A 20610-nucleotide genomic window follows, 5' to 3' on the forward strand; every position below is an offset into this window, starting at 1 on the left:
CTGGCCACTGCTTTTTATTTTTCATGACTGTCTAGACATGCTGAGGGGTGTGTCTGTGTAAAGGCAGTTTTGATACGGCTTGCTCAACGTTGCCCATCGGTTAGCTTGTTTGCTGCGCAGCTCGCCACAAGAACGGGTACGCTGCTTTAAGCCTCATTTGGCTATCGGCACGCATATTACGCTCAGCTCAGTTAGGGGCACATAGATTTAGCATGTTAGACCACTGCTCAGCTATGGGCACTCATTTTGCACCAGTTAAACCACTGCTCATCTACTGGCAGATGCACTCACTCTGTTAAACTGTAGCTCAGCTATGGGCACATCTGGCATTTTTTATTCTTTTGTTACCTCACATTTCTTCAATATAAATGGGCTATTTCATTACATTTTACATAAATTGTGGTTTTATGTGTACATATTTGTCAGGGACTTGTTTCCTGCTTATTTTGCTAATAAAAAAAAAATTGGTGTGGTGGGGGCTCGAACCATGAATGCCTGCTCTTCAGCCAACATCTGTACCGCTACGCTATTGCTTCCTGGCTTATTTTGCATATTTAGTTCTTATATGCTTTCACACTGACTGCTAACTGTAGCTGTGCTACGGGCACACCCGCGCAAATGAGCGCACTCACGGTTAAACATTTTTACAATTTAAAAAAAATATATAACATGTTTATTTAGATGTTTTCTGTTCATAGTCTGTGAGGGCATGTGTTGTGTTCTGTTTATTCACATTTCCGTGGACTCTGTCGTGGGTGTTTACTTTGGGAACTTTTCCTCTTCTGGGGGCGTGTCCGCTTACAGGGCTCGGCCTACGGACACGCCCCCTACTGTCTTACACGGACTGTGTTTGCCTTAAGTGTGATTCAGCATGCTCTCATGAATATGCAGAGCATGCTGACATCACTCAGTTTAACTGCAGCCTCCGTGTATGAGTTATAACTCTTACACGGAGGCTTCGTGAATCCTGCCCAATATCTTTTTTGCTCTATTACATAAGTGAAGATAATCTCAAGAACACAATTTTTTCTAATAATTATTGCATTCTCTTATTATACTTATCTTTTCTTAACATGGATTTGCTGCAGTGGAAGCCCATTCCTCATTTCAAAGGTGCAGCAAGGGTTGGGATGAAAAGAATAGCTACTCCAGGTGCAAGGTGTTTAGTGGGCATGGTCAGTGTTATAGAATAGATGTGATCTATCCCTTTGAACATTATGGATGCGCATGTAAGTAGCTGTGATCATAGCCATTGCTGTTTAAATAAGAATCAGTGTTTCTAGAACTGTAACAAGGAGCTGTTTGCTACAGTTCATCAGGACTGTAAAGTTTAACAAGGAGGTATTATTCTATAGCTACATTAATAACTCTCTGCTTAGGGTACATCCTTCAGGAGCTTTCCTTTGACCCTTAGCTTAGATGAGGGGATGCCAATCAGGACCATTGCCCAGGGTGCAGAATCACCTAGATACAGGTCTGCCTCCAATCATTCATTTGCGCTGGGACATTGCTTCCCTTTTTGATAAATTGGATGGCTAGAACAAAAGTTAGTTATAATATAAGAGAGTCTGCATCTCCAGTGGACCTTTATACCAAAAATACAGTTTAAATAAACTATAATGTGTCACAGGGTGCCATGAGGAGTGATAAAGCACAATTACACTGAACTTTCTCTGAATTACTCTCTAGAAACAGTATTGCTTCTCAGCTGAAGTCTCATATAAAACATTTTGAGAGCATCCCTTTTAAAAGCTAAACCTTCTACCATTGATTAGCTTACCATGCCAGTTTAAAAATCATACACATACCTGTGCACTGAACTGCAGCATCTTCGCCATGTCCACAGTTATGTTGTTTCCATCCTCTGAAGGAACACTGCATCAGTGAAGATTCAGATCCTTGACAGTTTACATCATCCAGCATTATTGGTCCAGTTCCCTGTCCATAGGCAGCAGAACCTGGTGCTGAAATGGCAGCTCCACATCCCAATTCTCTACAGACAACATTAGCATCATTTTTATCCCAGTTATCATCACAAACTGTTCCCCACTCATTTTTATAAAGGATTTCCACTCTTCCGGAGCAGGGATTTTGGCCATTTACTAGTCGCATTTTAACTAGAAGACAAAATATAAAAGGATGTTAAATAGTTTGCAAAAGCATATGAGTATTGTTATCACAGTCTTTAACATATCTGTAAGATCTGCAAGCTGAACAATTCCCTTTCCTCACAGAGGATTCTCTGAACTCTGGCCTCTCCTCACTGTAAATTGCTAAAAAAAGCATTTAAAGGCTCACATCTAAAGACATAGGACATCATAAAATTTTCTTCAGATGTAATAGCCTGAAAAGATGATTTTCTACCTGCTAATGTGTATTGATAAACCACACAATCAAGATACAACATTAACCCAGACTGTATATTTCAACTGTTAATTCTCATCTACTGTTCTGGCTTTACCATTCAAAATACATTCTCTGTCCATCCTGAAGAATATTCTCAAGAAAGTTTTTTCTTCAAAAATGAGTCATGGCTCTAGGGTAGGTGACATAAATATAAAGAACCACATTCAAGTACCGCTGTAGAGGTACCGCCCGAAGACCCATGGGAGTGTATATATTATGATCGTTGTCACTTCCATCATCACTGACTCTAGATATAATGAACATGCAGAGAGCTATGGAGGTCTTTCTTTACATTAACCAACTTAAAGTTTAATACTTTTTTCAATTAAAAAAAGATACTAGCTGATCAATATTACAATCAACAGCAATGAAGAGCACAAAAAAAAAAAAAAAACAAGAATGAGCCAGCACCATGGTGTAGAGGGAGAAAGCCCTAAGTACAACCCAAGTGACCAGACTGGATTAGCAGCTCGGGCATCTGAGGCACTGGCAATGAGGGATGGGCATGGCTATCCATGGGAAAGGGACATTTATCTCAGAACTACCTGAGAAGGGGAATGGTCCATGAAGAGGGGGAAGTACCCTTGGATGATTTCAAGTTGCACATAGGAGAGGGAGAGGAACAACAGGTTAGGGTATAATGTAAAACTCCCTCTCCTTGCTGAAATAATTGCCTGTGAAACACCCCCCATGATGCCGTTAAGTTCTATGCAGGCCCCAAGTTGAAAAATATTAGTGTTAGTCTAGGGAATCAGAGTACTGGACAGGTACACTGGGGTAGAGAAGGGAAGTATTAAGCAAGAAACATAATAATAAAAAAAAAATAAATAATAATAATAATAATAATAATAATAATGATGATGATGGTGATAAACAATAAAACAGGAGTAGCCCACTGCTGTAGCAATGGTTCACCTCTACACAAAACTTGCACAAACTTATATTTATTTATTTATTTTAATTTATATATATTTTTTGTAAAATTTGTCCAAACTGGTTTTGTAACTTTCTGTGTGAAGACATACATAAAAATGTTCCAAAGAAATTTGCATGGTAATAAAAGTAATGTAAGAATATATGTGTGCTCAGTTTCCCACATATAAACTAATATACCATATATGAGATACATAAGGTAATATGCAAACATGCCGGGGGAAGGTGTCAGACAGCTCAAGGAAAAAGGCTGCTTAATCCCAAATCTGTGAACAGTGGCTCTGATAAATAATGTTTGATAAATGAGAAACACAACAGGGGGCCAATGGCTTGCAGTGAAGAAATTAAACAAAAAATCAGCATGCTATGGTGGAAGACAAAGCTGCAACAACAGAGCAGTTTGAAAATAATGCAAACATGAGAGCCTGACAAATTTATAAAGAAATAAAATGACAACAGAACAGAACTTGAAATGACAACAGAACTCTACAACAGAAGAAAGAAACTGTTGCAAAAAAGAGTAAAATCCCATGACTGGGTCAACCTCAGTAAGAAGCTGAGATCCCTCATAAAATCCTCCAACGCTAGTTACGAAAACAAAATTGCCACTGACTCTAAAGACAACCACAAAGCATTCTATAGCTATGTCAGGAATCTAAATGGCAACACTCAGAACTGCTCTGAGTTACAGCACAATGGCACTAATATACAGAACACACCGATATAGCCAACATCCTGGCAGATAGGTTCAGTGATAACTTTACCACCCTCTCACCCCCTAGAGGCCTATCTCTATAACGGAAGAATGCAAAGTTCCTGTAATCATGGCTGCACAGGTAAAAAAACAGAGTCTCCAAAGCCAAGAACACAGCATCCATGGGACCTGTCAATATCCCAGTCTGCGTTCTACACGAACTACGGAATGAACTGGCACCATACCTAAGTGCCATGTTCAATCATAGCCTCACCTCAGGCTTTGTGCCCACTGAATGGTGCACGGTGACGGTTATCCCACTCCACAAAGGGGGTGCCACGACGGACCCCGGGAACTACTGCCCCATTAGTCTGATGAGCCTGGTTTGCAAGGCCATGGAACATATCATCATGGAACTCATAAACAAAGACATTGGTAATCTCCATACTCTGGATCCTACCCAGTTCAGGTTTGTAAAAGGCAGATCACATCTCCTAAACCTGATTGACTTCTTCGAAGCAGTCACCAAAGCCATAGATGAGGGTAAGGTGGATCACACAGCTTACCTAGATCTCGCCAAGGCTTTCAACACCATCCACCACTCTGGAATTATAGATAAGCTCACTAAACTAGGTATAAATCCCTGTCACAAGATGGGTTGCCAACTGGTTCATGGACAGAACCCACACTGTGAAAGTAGCAGACTTCAAATCCGACTTCAGACCATTGACAAGTGGAGCACCACAGAGTTCATTCCTGGGTCCTCTCCTGTTTGGTATCTACTTCACTGAAGTACAGGCTAACACAGAAGGTCTTTGGATAACAAAGTTTGCAGATGACTGCAAACTAGGAGCCATAAACGAAACTCCTAATGATGTGAACATACTACAAAAGGGCTTCACTGAGACAGATGCCTAGTGTCAAAGCCATGGCCTGAAGCTCAATGCCAAAAAGTGAATTGTCATCCCCTTTGGCAAAAACTCTGTACCCATGAACTGCCACATAAGTGGTAGACTACTTATTGCCGAAAGTGTGATACGAGATCTTGGGACACAGGTGGACAGTAATCTCTCCTTTGATAATCACATCACCACAGTGGTCAGGAAATCCTTCTACATGGCTCACCTCATCACAAAAGGTTTCTTATCCAGAAAAAAAGAGGTCATTGTTCCCCTCTACTCATCAGTCATTAGACCCATTATAGAGTACAACGCCCATTTTGGTATGTACATCACAAGACATCTACAACAACTGGAAAGGCCAAATAAATACCTCAAAAAGAGGATTACTGGCCTCAAACAGATGGCCTACGCAGGCCATCACAAAAAACTCCAGGTTTACTCCGTCGCATATCACCTACTCAGAGGTAATCTCCGCCTAACATACAAAGCTATGTCAAGCCCAGAGCTGTTGAACATGCTCCACTTAAAGAAATCCCAAGCGCTCCGAGCTACATGCTCTAGGGACCTAAGCCTTGTCACCACAATAAACAGAACATGCTGGAGGGATAGATTCCTGTCCCAGAGACTTCACATACTCTGGAACAGACTACTTATCCTATGTCAAACAGAGCTCCTCATTAGCACTCTTCAAGAAAAATCTTGATGATTGGATGAAAAATAGGAAATTCACCCCAGAGATCACTTCTGTGGCTCTGATCGGCAGGGGCACAGGAAAATAATTGTCTTGGGTGCTAAAGCCATGGTACCTTTTTGGCTAGGCTTGTATACACCCTAGGGCTAATAGCCTAGAACTTACCTATGAACATATGAACCTATGAGAAGCTGGCTAACCTGGAAAAGATCCAGATGATGTAATTATAAGATTCACTGGAATATATGAAAGAATATCAATGCTACAAATTGAAAAGTTTACGAATGAATTGTTACAAGAAGAATTAGAGTTATCAGATATCAGAGTCACATTTATAAAGTACATTTACTGACAGAATAGAAGATACCTGGGCAGTAAAAGACAACCTTGACATGTACTCACATCAGTGAATTCCTATAATGTTAAGGCAGAGATCCTAAGGCAAACATGACTGCTGAAAACAATTCCCATTGTAAAAATGTTTACAAACATGGTCAGAGATAAGTTGGACTCCATATTTGGGCAACCCAAAGGAAAAACACCACCACTGGTTCTGGTAAATCCACCTCATATCCAGGACCCCTGTACATATCCAAAACTCAAGCTACTAGATGAACACACACATAAAAACAACGAGAAATGCATGGAGAAAAGCTGATTCCAGCTTGAGAGTAACAGGCTGTCTTCAATTCTTTGTTTTTTACAAAACAAGCCCATTTAACTAAAATCCAGTATTCCAAAACAGGCAAAAGTGCTCCAAATCTTCAAAAGTCACTACTATGTTTTAAAATAATAAAAATAGAAAACTAGACCATACTTAATCACTGAACAACCCAGCTTTATTCACATAAGATAAACACTTCTGTTCACTAAATGGACTTTATCAGATCATCTTTTCAGTACAGTTTTATCCTTTGGAAATATATACTTAGAAAAATAACAGTCATAAATCAAGAATGAAAATCATCCATAAACATCTAAGAGTATGGGGTGACTCAGTGATATGCTAATCACATAGAATATGCAAAACTAATTAAAATGCACCATTCAAAAGAGCCTTAGGTACCATCCTATAGGTCTAGTTATCTCAAAAACCTTGCCGGTAAAATAAATCTTTGTGATCGTGGCAAACTTACTTAGCTAATTAGCATGTCCAACACAGCATATCACTGAGTTAAATAGCAAGAAAAGGGATCTGGCCTTACGGACACAGAGCTAAGGTATGCACTTGAGACCAGAAAACAGAAAAATATATATATACATATATATATATATATATATATATATATATATATATATATATATATATATAGATATATATATATATATACACACACACACACACACACACACACACACACACACACACACACACACACACACACACACACACACACACAGACACACACACACACACACACACACACACACACACACACACACACACACATATATATATATATATATATATATATATATATATATATATATATATATATATACACACACAGACACACACGCACATATATATATATATATATATATATATATATATAGATCTACTTGATATGGTCGACATTTCAGAATGTTGACAATCATATGGCTGAGACCATATGATCGACATTCGAAATGTCGATCATACAAGTAAAAAATAACAAACACAAAAAATGACCTTCACCTTGCTAGTAGGCGGGCTACGCTCACCTACACCCCTCACACCCCCCCGAAACTTAAATATACCAACTCCGAGATCGCACTACAGTGTGGAAGATAGAAATCTTTCCTCTCTGCACAGTATGGAGATGCAGGTTCTACATGGTCGATATTTTGAATGTCGATCTTATGGTCTTGGCCAAATGAATGTCGGCATTCTGAAATGTCAACCATGTGAAGGGAACCCATATATATATATATATATATATATATATATATATATATATATATATATATATATATATATTTATATATATATATATATATATATATATATATATATATATATATATATATATATATATATATATATATATATATATATATATACATACACACACACACACACACACACACACACACACACACACACACACACACACACACACACACACACACACACACACACACACACACACATATATATAAAACAACCATTTGCTTAAACATTTAAATCAATGCCACCCAAGCCAAAAAGACAAGTAGTTGTTGTGACAATGCCAGCCCAGCTATATGGAATTTTGTAAATAATTCTAGGTTATTTGTGAATTTTAATATGATTCATATGCTTGTCTTACAAATGTAAGAGAACTATATGTTATGTGTATATTAAACTACTGGTGCTGAAGTGTGTGTTGAACAGGGTTTGTACAGTACTGAGCTTCAAGGATGTGTCCACAGTGTACCCTACTGGAAAAGAACAGACATATATATAAACAATATACCTTCGCAGATGTATGTTTTAATAGTAGAAGCTGAACATACAGAGTTAACTTGCAAAACTTCAAGAAAATAAGTTGAAATTATTCAGCTCTGCAGCAGACGCAATGTCTAGAGCTAGACGTTTTTCTATTGTCTGAAAAGAAAAATAATTGCTAGGTTTAAAATGTAAAAGTGTTTTATTGCTTTATGACTTCTGAGCAGTTACACAGTTTTGAGAGATATGTACTTCTCACAAAGAGATGTTAAAATTCTGTTAGTATCTGTTTAGTCTGGGAACTGAAGTCAGGTGACAAAGAGTGATGTCATCCAAGATAACCCAGCAGTAATTTTAATATTAATTTAATAACTCTCTCAGAAAGAGACTGGGCATTTTGTATCTTGTCTTGGACCTAGAAACTTCCACTCAGCACTTTTGCCTGTGTGTTGTTTGTAAATAAGATTTAGGGTACAGTAAACAATATAGTAAAGATTAGCTTAGATGTTTTCTATATTTATTTGAAACTGTCCTGCAGTGTTGTTTTAAAATATTTCCTGTGACTCTGAGCTCTGAGGCAACTGTGTTGTTTGAGTATTGTCTTGTTATTTTATTATTTATTATTAAATGTATTTAAACCTTTTAATTGTAGCTGGTTTGTTTAGAGATATTTAAGCTCTTCCATTACTTGCATATGTTTTTGGTGGCACTGTACAGGCCACTCCTAAATAGCCTTGCTCTTAGCCAAACTACCATTTGGATTAATAGTAACATTACACAGTAGAATTTGGACACCCTTTGTAAGGGCCTTATAGTAGCTGATAAGTAAGGGTGGCTGGTAGCAGCTGGTATTACCTTATAGTCTGGGCAGAAGGGAGTGTAGCTAGTAAACTTGTGCTAGCCTTTCCCAGATGTGTGTGTGTGTGTGTGTGTGTGTGTGTGTGTGTGTGTGTGTGTGTGTGTGTGTGTGTGTGTGTGTATATGTGTGTGTGTGTGTTTGTATAGCAATCCCATTTCTAAGTGTGTGTGTGTGTCAGCTACTTGGGCAGGGATATGAAGCACTATTTGGACAGAGAGGGTGCTGGAGGCCTTAGCTTGGCTACTCGGCTGAGATATTAACCCTATAGCTGTGCCAGTGGGGAGTCTTATTGGAGATCTGAAGAAAGAGGGACAAACCAGCCCCAGATTGACATGATCTCTGTGTGCACTTAAGGGAAATTGTACTTTACTGCATGTGTACTTCTCATCCTCGCATTGTATACATCCCTCACTGTTGGCAGTGATGAGAACTGAGGCTCCTTGATTACTGGGCCAGTGCAGGGGCATCAAAGTTGTTATCCAGAATTCAAACACACAGTACTAAAAAAAAATTATAAATCAAAAAACAAAATACCTGGATAAACAAAATCTGATCCAGGTAACATTATAGATAAATAAAAAAGAAAAATAAATAAATAATTATATAAAAACAGTAAAAATCAGACAAAAAAACCTAAACCAGTTCCACAAGACTAGTCAGAGTGCAAGTGAAAATCAAAACTCCAACACACAACCATAAACCTGGTAATAGTACAAAAGTGAATAAAAATATAAAATAAGCATAAAGATAAATGAAAATTAAATAAACACCAATAAAAGTCAGAAATCATAGCTGAAACAGAATGATAATCAATGGGGAGCCCTACATACCATAAAGAATAAACAGAAGTCCATCTAGAAAAGTCAGATAAAAAATAATGGAGTAAATCAGAAACTATGAAGAACGAAAAAACTGAAGATAAGAAAATAAGCTGAAATAAAAAGTAATAAACTGAAGTCGATGAACATACCAAGAACAAAAACCAGTAATTAAACCAGAGTCTGCCTCCAAGAAGAGAAAAAATATATATAACAAGATACCCTCTTAACTGAATTTGACACCTAAGTGTTAGGAAAGTGTAAGTAAAGCTGATTAACCACTTAAAATATCCACAGATAGAAACCAAAGCATACTCAAAAGAAAGACAGAGAATGGTGGTACTTGTGGTGTGTTTGTGTGTATGTCAGCTGCTCGAGACAGGTACAACAAACTTAAAATAGTCTGCAGTAGTCAGCTGGGCATGAGTCCTAAATAACAGATAAATTAAAAAAACAGGGTTTATGGAAAAACAGGGACATTAATTCAAAATGTACAAAAGTGCTTTCACCCGAAGAGCTTCATCAGAAAAAATTAAAAAAAAACATGAGTCTCCTAAGCTGTAGATCCTGTAGTACATGGCTTGAGTCCTGAAATTAATAAACATGAGTCTGTAAGCTGTAGATCCTATAGTACATGGTATGAGTCTTTCAAACCTTGCTTGCCTACACTTAACCAGACATTGCTCTTGGGCTGCTCCTGAAAAGGGACTCCATGCCCAGTGGGATGAAAATAAAACTAATCCTAAACCTAATAAACAATAGAAATAAAAATGAAAAACAATGAAAGCAAAAAGTAGCCTCAGCAGTACATATCCAATGCTAAAAATAAATGAAATACCAAAAATAAATATCAAACTAAATAAAACTTGCAAAGGTTAGGCAATACATAGGAAACTAATATAAAAAAGAAAAATAAGCAGAGACTTGAGATGGAAAACACAATAACTGAGTAAAAATGTATAGGGGATCTACATATTGGTGGTACAGGATATACTGGAAAGACACATGCAGAGCTTCATGAAGAAGTGTTCACATGGCAGAATATGTCACATACACAAGGAAGTTACTATTCATAATCACTGTCTGGCATCAATTAGTAGGTGAATCTGCATGGGAAAGAGGACAGGAGAATCCAGAAGATCAAAAACAATATGTCAGCATTCCAGTGTAGACAAAAACAAAAACAGAACAACACAATGTCATGTGCTGAATTGCCAGAAGTTAGGAAAAATGGAGCTGATTATAACAGAACAAGGATCAGAGATGGCTACAGTGATGTGAGGCATGGTCCTGAACAAGGAAGCAATTTGAGAGAGGCAGAGGAAGGGTAAGAAATTGTTCAATTTTAAAAGAAGGACAAAGAACAGAAGCAGCCTTGACACAAGCAAGAGCAGGGGGAGGAAGTATGGTTCAGCCCACAAATAGGGAGACATCGTCATGGACATCTCAAAGAACACTGGCTCCCTGACAGAACATAAGAAGTTAGGATAGGGGACTGCACTACCACAAAGAGGCCTGCCAATAGCAGAGTCCCAGAGTAATTGGTACTGGAGCATCTTCTTTTTGGCATCTGCTTCTATAAAGTTAATGCAAATGTAAATGGTTTCTGGCTGAATAAGTCTACAGATGGCTGCAAATTAGATGTGGTCATTTAATCCCCCAAAGACACAGGTACCCTTCAATAAGACCTGACACAGATAAACAATTGGTGCCAGATCCATGGACTAAAACTCATTGTAATAAACAATGCATGATAGTACCCCTTAGAAAGACTGTCTTCCCTGGAAATTACCACATTGATAATACACACCTAAACGTAGACTCGGTGGTCAGGAATCTAGGATTGCATATTGATGGTAACCTGACCTTTGACCACCATGTGTTTAATGTAGTGAGAAGATTATTCTACAATGCACACCTTTTTAAGTAAGGACAATGCATCTACATCCAAGGAGGTCATTGTTCCATTATACTTGGCTCCTATCTGACCAGTCCTTGATTACAATGCAACCATCAGCAACTACCTGGCCAAGTACTTGATACAGCTTGAGAGATGACAGAGGTTCCTCACAAAAAGAACACAGGGAGTAAACAACAAGTCATATGGAGACTTTTCTAAAGCCCTATCACTGTAGTTCAAGTTCAAGTTCAAAAGTACATTTATTGTCATTCACACCATACACAACGCACAGCTGAATGAAATTATGTTTAGAGATATTTAAGCTCTTACATTACTTGCATATGTTTTTGGTGGCATTGTACAGGCCACTCCTAAATAGCCTTGCTCTTGGCCAGACTACCATTTGGATTAATAGTAACATTACACAGTAGAATTTGGACACCCTTTGTAAGGGCCTTATAGTAGCTGATACATAAGGGTGGCTGGTAGCAGCTGGTACTACCTTATAGTCTGGGCAGAAGGGAGCATAGCTAGTAAACTTGTGTCAGCCTTTCTCAGGTGTGTGTGTGTGTGTGTGTGTGTGTGTGTGTGTGTGTGTGTGTGTGTGTGTAGGGAGTAACATTGATTATTGCATATTATAAAATGTTATTAAAATAATTTATAAAGTGTAGGATTGTTGTTTTTAACTAAGTTATTAATGTGAGCAGAAGTGAAATGGATTGTGGGTAGAGTTTATGAAATATTAATTTTAGGGATGTATTGCTTTTATTGGTGAATTTGTATTTAACTGAATTATTTAAGGCATGTGATTAGGGTTTTTAATTGTATCAGATGAAGTTGAGGATGAAAACATATTTCAAAGGTCTATCGTTTATGTGTGTGCTTTCTTTGCTGCATTAAAACTGTTTTATGCCCGTGACAGCCTGCTGTTTTTCTGGAGGTTCATTGAGGTGTGGATAACTGTGACCCACTTATGATGCAAGCAGCAGCCTGGCAGACAAAAATCGGGCATCTAATACTGTGTTTGGTGCAACCTCTGCTACCCGAAGGCCTGAATGGCCACAGCCGGCACAGCGACCTTCCAACAGACCAACCATCCACACCACCACAGTCACCACTCCACTGCAGACACCATCAGTAGCCTCCTACTCCTAGTGTTTCTCCTAAATACTGATGCACCTGAATCTAAGCCTAGCCTATAACCTATCCTGTGATCCCACAGTGATGTATTTGCTGCAAATCAGCAAAACAAATAGCATCAGAAATACCTTTACTAAGGACCTAAATCTCATCTTCAACATAAGCAGGACATGTTGAATGGACAGGTATTTGTCTTAAAGATTATCCCTTCTCTGAAATAGACTTCCAACCGATATGAAACAAAGATCATCCTTAGCCATATTCAAATGTAACTTGAATCATTAGATGAGAAAATCACAAATTTAACCCTGGTTTGCCACCAGTGCCCCTTATGGGAACACACAGTTTGTGAGCACTTGATTTGTACAAGCCTATATCATAACTCGTAAAATTATTTGGGGTATTGACACATCAGCAATATTGTGGTAATTTGGGATAAGCTTGTCTAGGCTTAAAATGTCTCTTGGGCTGATGGCCTAATAACCACGTATGAACCTCTCAACTAGGAACAGAGATACAGGGAAAGGTGAAGGATTCTAAAGAAATATGCTGCAGATCAATCAAATGACAAACTGGTTATGTGCAAACTGGAGCATATAGGAGCATGTAGACTTACCTGAAAGGCAGAACCTTCCCATGGACGAAACATAAGTGTCAGGCAAAGGGCCATAAGACAAGAAGGTATGCACTCTCCACTGACTCTTCAGTTTGTATAGAGTTAACCATAATGATGTATTAAAGTTCTGTATGTACAGAAGACTGAGAAGTATGAACAGCGATAAACCCAAAGTAAAAATGGACTGAACTGTATTGTACAACTGATAGAAAACTGTGGAAAATGAAAAGGAATTCAAAAGGATGGTGTGTGCTGGAGGACCAAAAGAGGTAAGGGTACAACTATGAATTCTTAAAAGAAAATAAAAAAAAAAACAGAAGACGAGCTCTGGGTTAATCTTTTATGTAAAAGAAATAGGTTGAGTGAAAGGGATGCAATGTTCAGATTGTTCAGATTAGGAGAAAGGGTCACCGAACAGATACATAAGGGAAGGTTAAAACAAACATAAACAGGAGGGAGAATAAGATAACTGTGATGACATAGGACTGGAGGGAGAAACACATATCCAGTCAGAATGATATATAGTCACATAAGGCTCAATAGGCTAAGGTGGGATAATGCATTACTCCAGAAACAAAAACTGAAAGACAGAGAAAGACAGAATATTTTTAAGTTCAGAATACCCCAGTGGAAAGTCTGACAAATAATCTTGAGACCATGGAATTGGGGTAGCTGGCTATTCAAGAAAGGACAGTAGGTTATACTGGGGAAGGTAAAGAGAAGTGGAGAGGTAAAATGGTTAATATGGCAACCAGTGGTCAAAGGTAACATATAGACCACTGGCAACATATACACAACTAACAAGGATGAGAGTTACTTCTTTAGCAATGTTTTTGGACAATGAGAATAAATGAAGATGGATAGGGTGCAGAAAACATAAGGGAGACTTTAATGTCCCAAAAGAACTGGAAAAGCATAGGTTAAATGGGATGAGGAAATGGTCTGTGTTAGTTTGTGGACTACACGTATTATCTAGCATCTAAATGTCAAACTGAAAAATTCGACGGACAGAACATCATAGCATTTAAGTGAGTCTAAGATATATCCTGGAACATTTGGGATCAGAGACTTGGCCCTTTCCCCACTGTAGTGCAGTCTCAGAGTTGGTATACAGGGGAGTGGTGGGATGAAGAGCAGAGCCGTAGCTGTTTCATCCTGTGGCCAGTGCCTTTGAAACTGATATAAGCCCCACCCCCTTAGCTTTTCAAGTGAACAGCCAAAACAAAATACCTTTTGCAGAGGCATACTGTAGAAAGCTAATTGGTTATTTTATACATGGTCCTCTCTTCCCTTTAAATGAAGAGCAAAAAAAAAAAACTTAACTCCCTTTCTGTACTGAAATTTCATTACATATAAAGATATGCTGCAGGAAGTCACAATCATGTCCTCAAATATTTTGTGCCTGGCGCAGTTGCCTCTTCTCCACACCCTTGCTACCCTGCTGAAGCAGATGGGCTTGCCTCTACAAAAGAGTGTTTTAGTGTGTCTTTTTGTTGTTTTAATGCTTCTGGTTTGATGTTTAGCCAGTCAATGTTTTGTTTGTTCATTAATGTGTACTAGATCCATGAAGGAATACAATGCACAGATGAGGCAAGACTTGGAAAAAAAATGAAAACAAGTCCATAAGAAGACATATGTAGGGGAAAAGCACCCACAGATCAGGAAGTACACTTTCACAAGGTAGAGACAAGTGGGTTTGGTAGAATACTGGTTAGAAAAAGTGCAGAGGGACGTATGATAACCATAGAAATACGGGAATGTTTCGGCAAAAACTTGGCCCCTACTGATTACCATATCAAAGGCAACCGCCTAAGCACACAGCCTGTGGTGAGAGACCTGGGTACACAGGTTAACAACAATCTCACATTCAACTATTAGTTCATCTCAAAAGTAAAGGGATTGCATCCAGAATAAAGGAGGTTATTACCTTTCAGTACTCCTCCCTCATTAGGCCAGGCCAATAATTGAGTACAACATCCCGCCGTTTGATATGTACCTCTCCAAACATCTGCACCAATTAGAAAGGCCATAGAAATACTTCACAAAGTGAATCCATGGCATCCAACACATGTCCTGTGTGGACAGGCTCAATTCACTATCACTATACTCAGTATCATACAGATTGCTCAGAGGTGATGTGTGTCTTACCTACAAGGCAAAATCGGTCCATGCCCTACTAGAGCTCCATATCCAAAAGTCGAACTTCTCACACATTACCCACTGGAAAGGCCTTACTCTAATATGTGATATCATTAAAAACTGCTAGAGAGACTTGTTTGTCTCACAGAGGCTGACTTGCCATACACATAAAACAGAGTACCTCACTGAACCTATAGAAGTGCAACCATGATGAGTGGATGGGAAACCACAAATTTGTCCCAGGGGTTCCATCTGTGTCACTTATTGCAGGGGTGACAAGTGCTGACTGAGGTTTGTTTTTTGGGGATAAACTCTTGGCTAGGTTTGTAAGGGCCCCAGGGCCATTAGTCTAGTAACCTCTGATCATCCTATATTGGACTTTGCACCATTGATCATGAGCATTACTATAAGGAATGGAAGCCAGTAAGTGATAGAATGGAAATGGATGACCTATAAATGGTGGGAACAACAGGAGAGGGAAAACTGGGGAATATAAGGAAGGAGACAGTACAGAACAATTAAATATTAAGGAAAAGCTGAACGGGCACTGGTGGGCTGTGGTGAAGGCAGCAGTCTGAGGCAAATAGTGATGAAGGGAAGGATGGAAAAGTAAGTAGTTGAGGAGATACGCATACTGGAAAGATCATTGGCAGGGATCCAGAAAAAAATGTAGCAGAGTGATGAAAACATAGAGGATGAAAAAAGATAAAAGATGTAAAAATAGGATCCAGAGAGCAAAATCAGTCTAGTGATGGAAATGAAGCAGTGATACTGGAATGATTCCTGGGGAATGGTGGAGGAATGACAAATGAAACAAGTAGGACAAATATGCCAAGACAGAATTACAGGGAGATAGGTAGGTAAAAGGGGGGAGTAGGAAGAATAAGACAAGATTACCAAACAAAAATCAGAGAATAGTTCAAGGAGTATTATAGAAACACTTATACAGAAAAAGAAGGGGGAAGACAAAGACAGGGTTGGGAAAACTAGAGGATCAGAACAGAACTGGGATAGGTGCATACAAAATTGCTAAATGCAGGTATTACAAATGAAGATGTTAAAAATGATATTCTTATAATGAAGGGAAAAGTTAGGAAGCCCAGAGAGGCTTCCACTAAAGGTCTATGAGAAGAGTTTGGGGTAAATGTGGCAGGAGCTGAGGGAAGATTATAATAGGATTCTAGAATCATGAGTAATTTCAAATAACATAAGAATGGCAAAAACAATACTTATACCAAATGGAAGTAGCTACAGTGCAGCGGTGGGAAGCTATTGGCACATTTCTCTGATTAACACAAACATATTGGCTAAATTATCAGAAAGAAAACAAGATTGGAGTCTGTGACACCCCTGCACTGGCTAAGTAATCAAGGAGCCTCAATCCTCACCAATGAAGGACGTGCACATTGGGAGGATGACAAGTAGACACACAGTAAAACACAATTTCCCTTAAGAGCACACATAGATCACAGTCAGTCTGGGGCTGGTTTCTCTCCCTTTCTCCAGATCCCCAATAAGACTCCCCACTGGCACAGCTATAGGGTTAAGATCTCAGCTGAGAAGTCAAGCCAAAACCTCCAGGACTCTCGATGTCCAACCAGTGCTTCGTGTCCCTGCTCAAGTAGCTGACACACACAAACACTTTGCGATTTGATTTATATACAAACACACACACAATCCTGGGAAAGGCTGGCACAGGTTTAATAGCTATGCCCCTTCTGCCCAGACTAAAAGGTAGTTATCACTGCAATCAACCAGCTCTTTATCAGCTACTATAAGACTCTTACAAAGGGTGAACAATTTTACTGTGAAGTGTTACTGTTATCCAAATGGTAAGTGTGACCAAGACTTTCAAGGCTATTGGAGTGGCCTATACAGTGGCACCAGATACATATGCTAGTAGTCTAAGAGCTTAAATATCTCGAAACAAACCAGCCATAATTAAAAGGTTTGCATATAATTAATAATAATAAAAGCACAAGACAACACTCAATAACTCAACACAGTGACTACAGAGTACAGAATCACAGGAAATATTTTAAAACAACATTGCAAGACAGTCTCAAATACAGAAAACAACTAAACTAATCTTTACTATGTACCTATCTATCTCTAAAAATACTATACATAAATCTTACTTACAGAGCAAGGCAAATGCAGATGATAAGTGCTGAGTGGATGTTTTCAGATCCAAGACAAGATACAAAATGCACAGTCTCTGAGAGACTTCCCAAATTAATATCAAAACATTACTGCTGGGTCAGCTGCATGACATCACTATTTGTCACCTGCCTTCAGTTCCCAGGCTAACAGATACCTTGTCACCTGCCTTCAGTTCCCAGGCTAACAGATACCAACAGAATTTTTAGCATCTCTGTGTGAGAAGTACATATCTCAGACATTTGCCTAGAACTGGAAGTTGTAAAACAGTTAAACACTTTTACATTTTAACCCTAATAATTATTTCTGTTTCAAGACAATAGAAATAAACTTCTAGCTCTAGACATCCTGTCTCATTCAGTGAAACTGAGAAATAAACACATTCGTAAAACAATTCACTTATTTTCTTAGAGTTTGCAAGTTCTTTTCCAGTAGGGTACACTGTGGTTACATTCTTGAAGCCCAGTATAGAACATACAGTTACACACACACTTCTGTACCAGTAGTTTAATATACACATACCATATAGTTCTCTTACATTTGTAAAATAAGCATATAAATCATATTAATATTCACAAACGACATATGACTATTTACAAAATTCCAGATAGCTGGGCTGGCAGTGTCATATTTCTATATAAATCACACTAATATTTTCAACTGATATATAATTACAAAATTCCAGATAGCTGGGCTGGCAGCATTTCAGTTTGTCACACTTTGCCCCCCCCCCCCACAAGACATAAAGCAGATATCATGGGCTATGGCTAGTAGTGCCAGATGGTAGGGTGTGGGTACTACCAACTGCTGCATTCTCTCACTCTCTAGCCCTCCCTCAGGGGTCCACTCTCTGTACAGTAACCCTTTGTCCCAGTATACAGATTGCCCCTTCCCTTGAGAATCAGGTGTCACACTAGCCTCCCTCAGCCCTTGTAATGTAGGCTCTGAGCACTGAGCCTGTCTGAGCTCTCTCTTTGTAACCCTTCCCAACGCCCTTTCCACAGGAGGTCTGGTATCTTCTGACAGCAGTGCCTCACTGTCAGCCTGGCTACTACAACCCACCTCTGCCATTGCAGTCACTCTGTCCAGAGGAACATCAGTACCCACAGGCAGCTGTGGCTCACCTTCAGTCTCACTGCTACAGGGTAGCCGCTCCATGAAGAAATCACCTCACCAGTCCTGGCTATATGTGAACGGTCTGTCTTGGTCTCCTACAGGCTAACAGACCCACATGCTTGTCTCCAAGCCTGACTGCATGAACTGCATGTGCACATGATACTGCATTATCAAAATCATTCCCTATCAGGACATCTGCAGGGATATCCTGAAACACACCTAATTGCTGGCTTCCTTTTCCACCCTCCCCATTAAGGTGAACCCTAGCCAAAGGTATTTAGAATGGGACCCTACTAAAGCTCTGACTGGAGTAGATTTCCCAAACAAGTAGTACTTCTCTGTAACCATTGCAGGCTTCACAATGATTGTTAGGTCAGAGGCTGTGTCTGTCTTAGCCATGGTCTCTTTCCCATTCACTAAGATAGGATATAACCTCTCATGGTAGTTTGGTGCCCTTGTTGTCTTGAGACAACCTACTGTTGGCATTTTGTCATTCCCACTTACTGGCTCTCCCACCATTTGTTCCCCACCTTACTTTCCGTGGACATCTATATGCTACATGGCTTCACTGGTTGCATTTAAAACATTTAACCCTTGGTCCTGGACATGTACCTGGACTAGTGGCTTCTCTGCTACTGGTAGACTCTGTTGGGACAGTTTGGGCTGCCCACCATGAGTTCTCTTAGACCCATGAACAGCACTGGTGTCCCTTTCTTGTGCAGGGATGCCCTGTTTGCTAGGTATAGGTCTCCCTTCTTCCCCAACTCTTCTGCAGTAGTGCATTGTCTATCAGATAACCAGGTTCTCATGTCCTTAAGCAAAGTGCTAAGGGCTTGTTCCCTCACCAAAAGGTCTGCCAGCTCTTCAAAAGTGGTGATCTGACATCCACTCACTCATCTATGAAAATAAGTGCTTAGTTTAGCAACATATTCACACACAGTTTCATCTGCCTTGCGTCTATACTCACAAAATTATTTTCTATAAGCTTCAGGTGTTAACTTAAAAAATCTAGAAAACAGTTCCTTACAACATTATAATTTAAACAGTCAGTATCAGACAGTTTGGAAAGAACAGTTACAGCATTACCATGGAGTAAGGGAGTCAGGAACCCATATCCAGAGCCCTCGGTCAGCATTATACTGTTTACATATCCTCTCAAACATATGAATGAAGCTATCAAAATTATCCCCCTCTGTAAATTATGGAAGACATTACTGACCTTTGTTGCTTCTGGGTTTCAGTTACTCCCTTCCTCATTACCTTCATGACTCTGGAGAAGAGTCAGCATATCCTTTTCATGTTGTCTCTGTCTCTCCTTCTCCTCATCTTCCAGGCATTGAAGTTTCTCATTTTCCTTAGCCTTCAGATGTCTCAGTCTCTCTGCTGCTTCTATTTCCAAACACTTGGCCTCTAGCTCAAGTCTCTTTAACGCCAGATGAATTTTTAAGTACTCTGTGGAAAGATTGAGAAGTCCATTTTCTTAGAGTTGTACATCTCCATGGCCAGTCTGATTGTCCTCCTGGTTGCTATTTTGTGATACAGCTGTGACTAAAGCTGCAATAATGTCGGCTTTAGTCAGGTTGGCATGCACCAGTCTTTTAGCCTGGCACATCTCAGCCAACTGGCTCCTTGTCAGCTTGACATACTCCTCTGCTGACATGCTTGCCTGCTCTCCCTGACTAACAAAGATAAAATAAAAAATAAAAAAATAAAACAAGTGTCATATGAACTCTGAATGTTCACTGCATGGCTGATTTAAGAGTACAAAACACCTTCAGTGACCACTGTACACAGGCTACAGGAGTTCAATATCATACACCACTACA

At 39.2% G+C, this 20610-nt stretch overlaps 1 protein-coding gene across 1 annotated transcript in view; it reads right to left on the reverse strand.

Annotated features, from left to right (window-relative positions):
* Positions 1 to 1547: 1547 nt before the first annotated feature.
* Positions 1548 to 20610, reverse strand: part of LOC122816369 (deleted in malignant brain tumors 1 protein-like) — a 785349-nt gene continuing 766286 nt past the window's right edge. The window contains exons 6-7 of the mRNA XM_044089117.1: positions 1809 to 2117; positions 1548 to 1585 (exon numbers count right to left, since the gene is read on the reverse strand). Of these exons, the coding sequence (XP_043945052.1) occupies positions 1548 to 1585; positions 1809 to 2117 (347 nt within the window). The remainder of the gene's footprint in view (positions 1586 to 1808; positions 2118 to 20610) is intronic.

The sequence above is a fragment of the Protopterus annectens genome, chromosome 1.part1 (assembly GCF_019279795.1).
Source record: "Protopterus annectens isolate FY-2018-M chromosome 1.part1, PAN1.0, whole genome shotgun sequence".
Taxonomy (NCBI): domain Eukaryota; kingdom Metazoa; phylum Chordata; order Ceratodontiformes; family Protopteridae; genus Protopterus; species Protopterus annectens.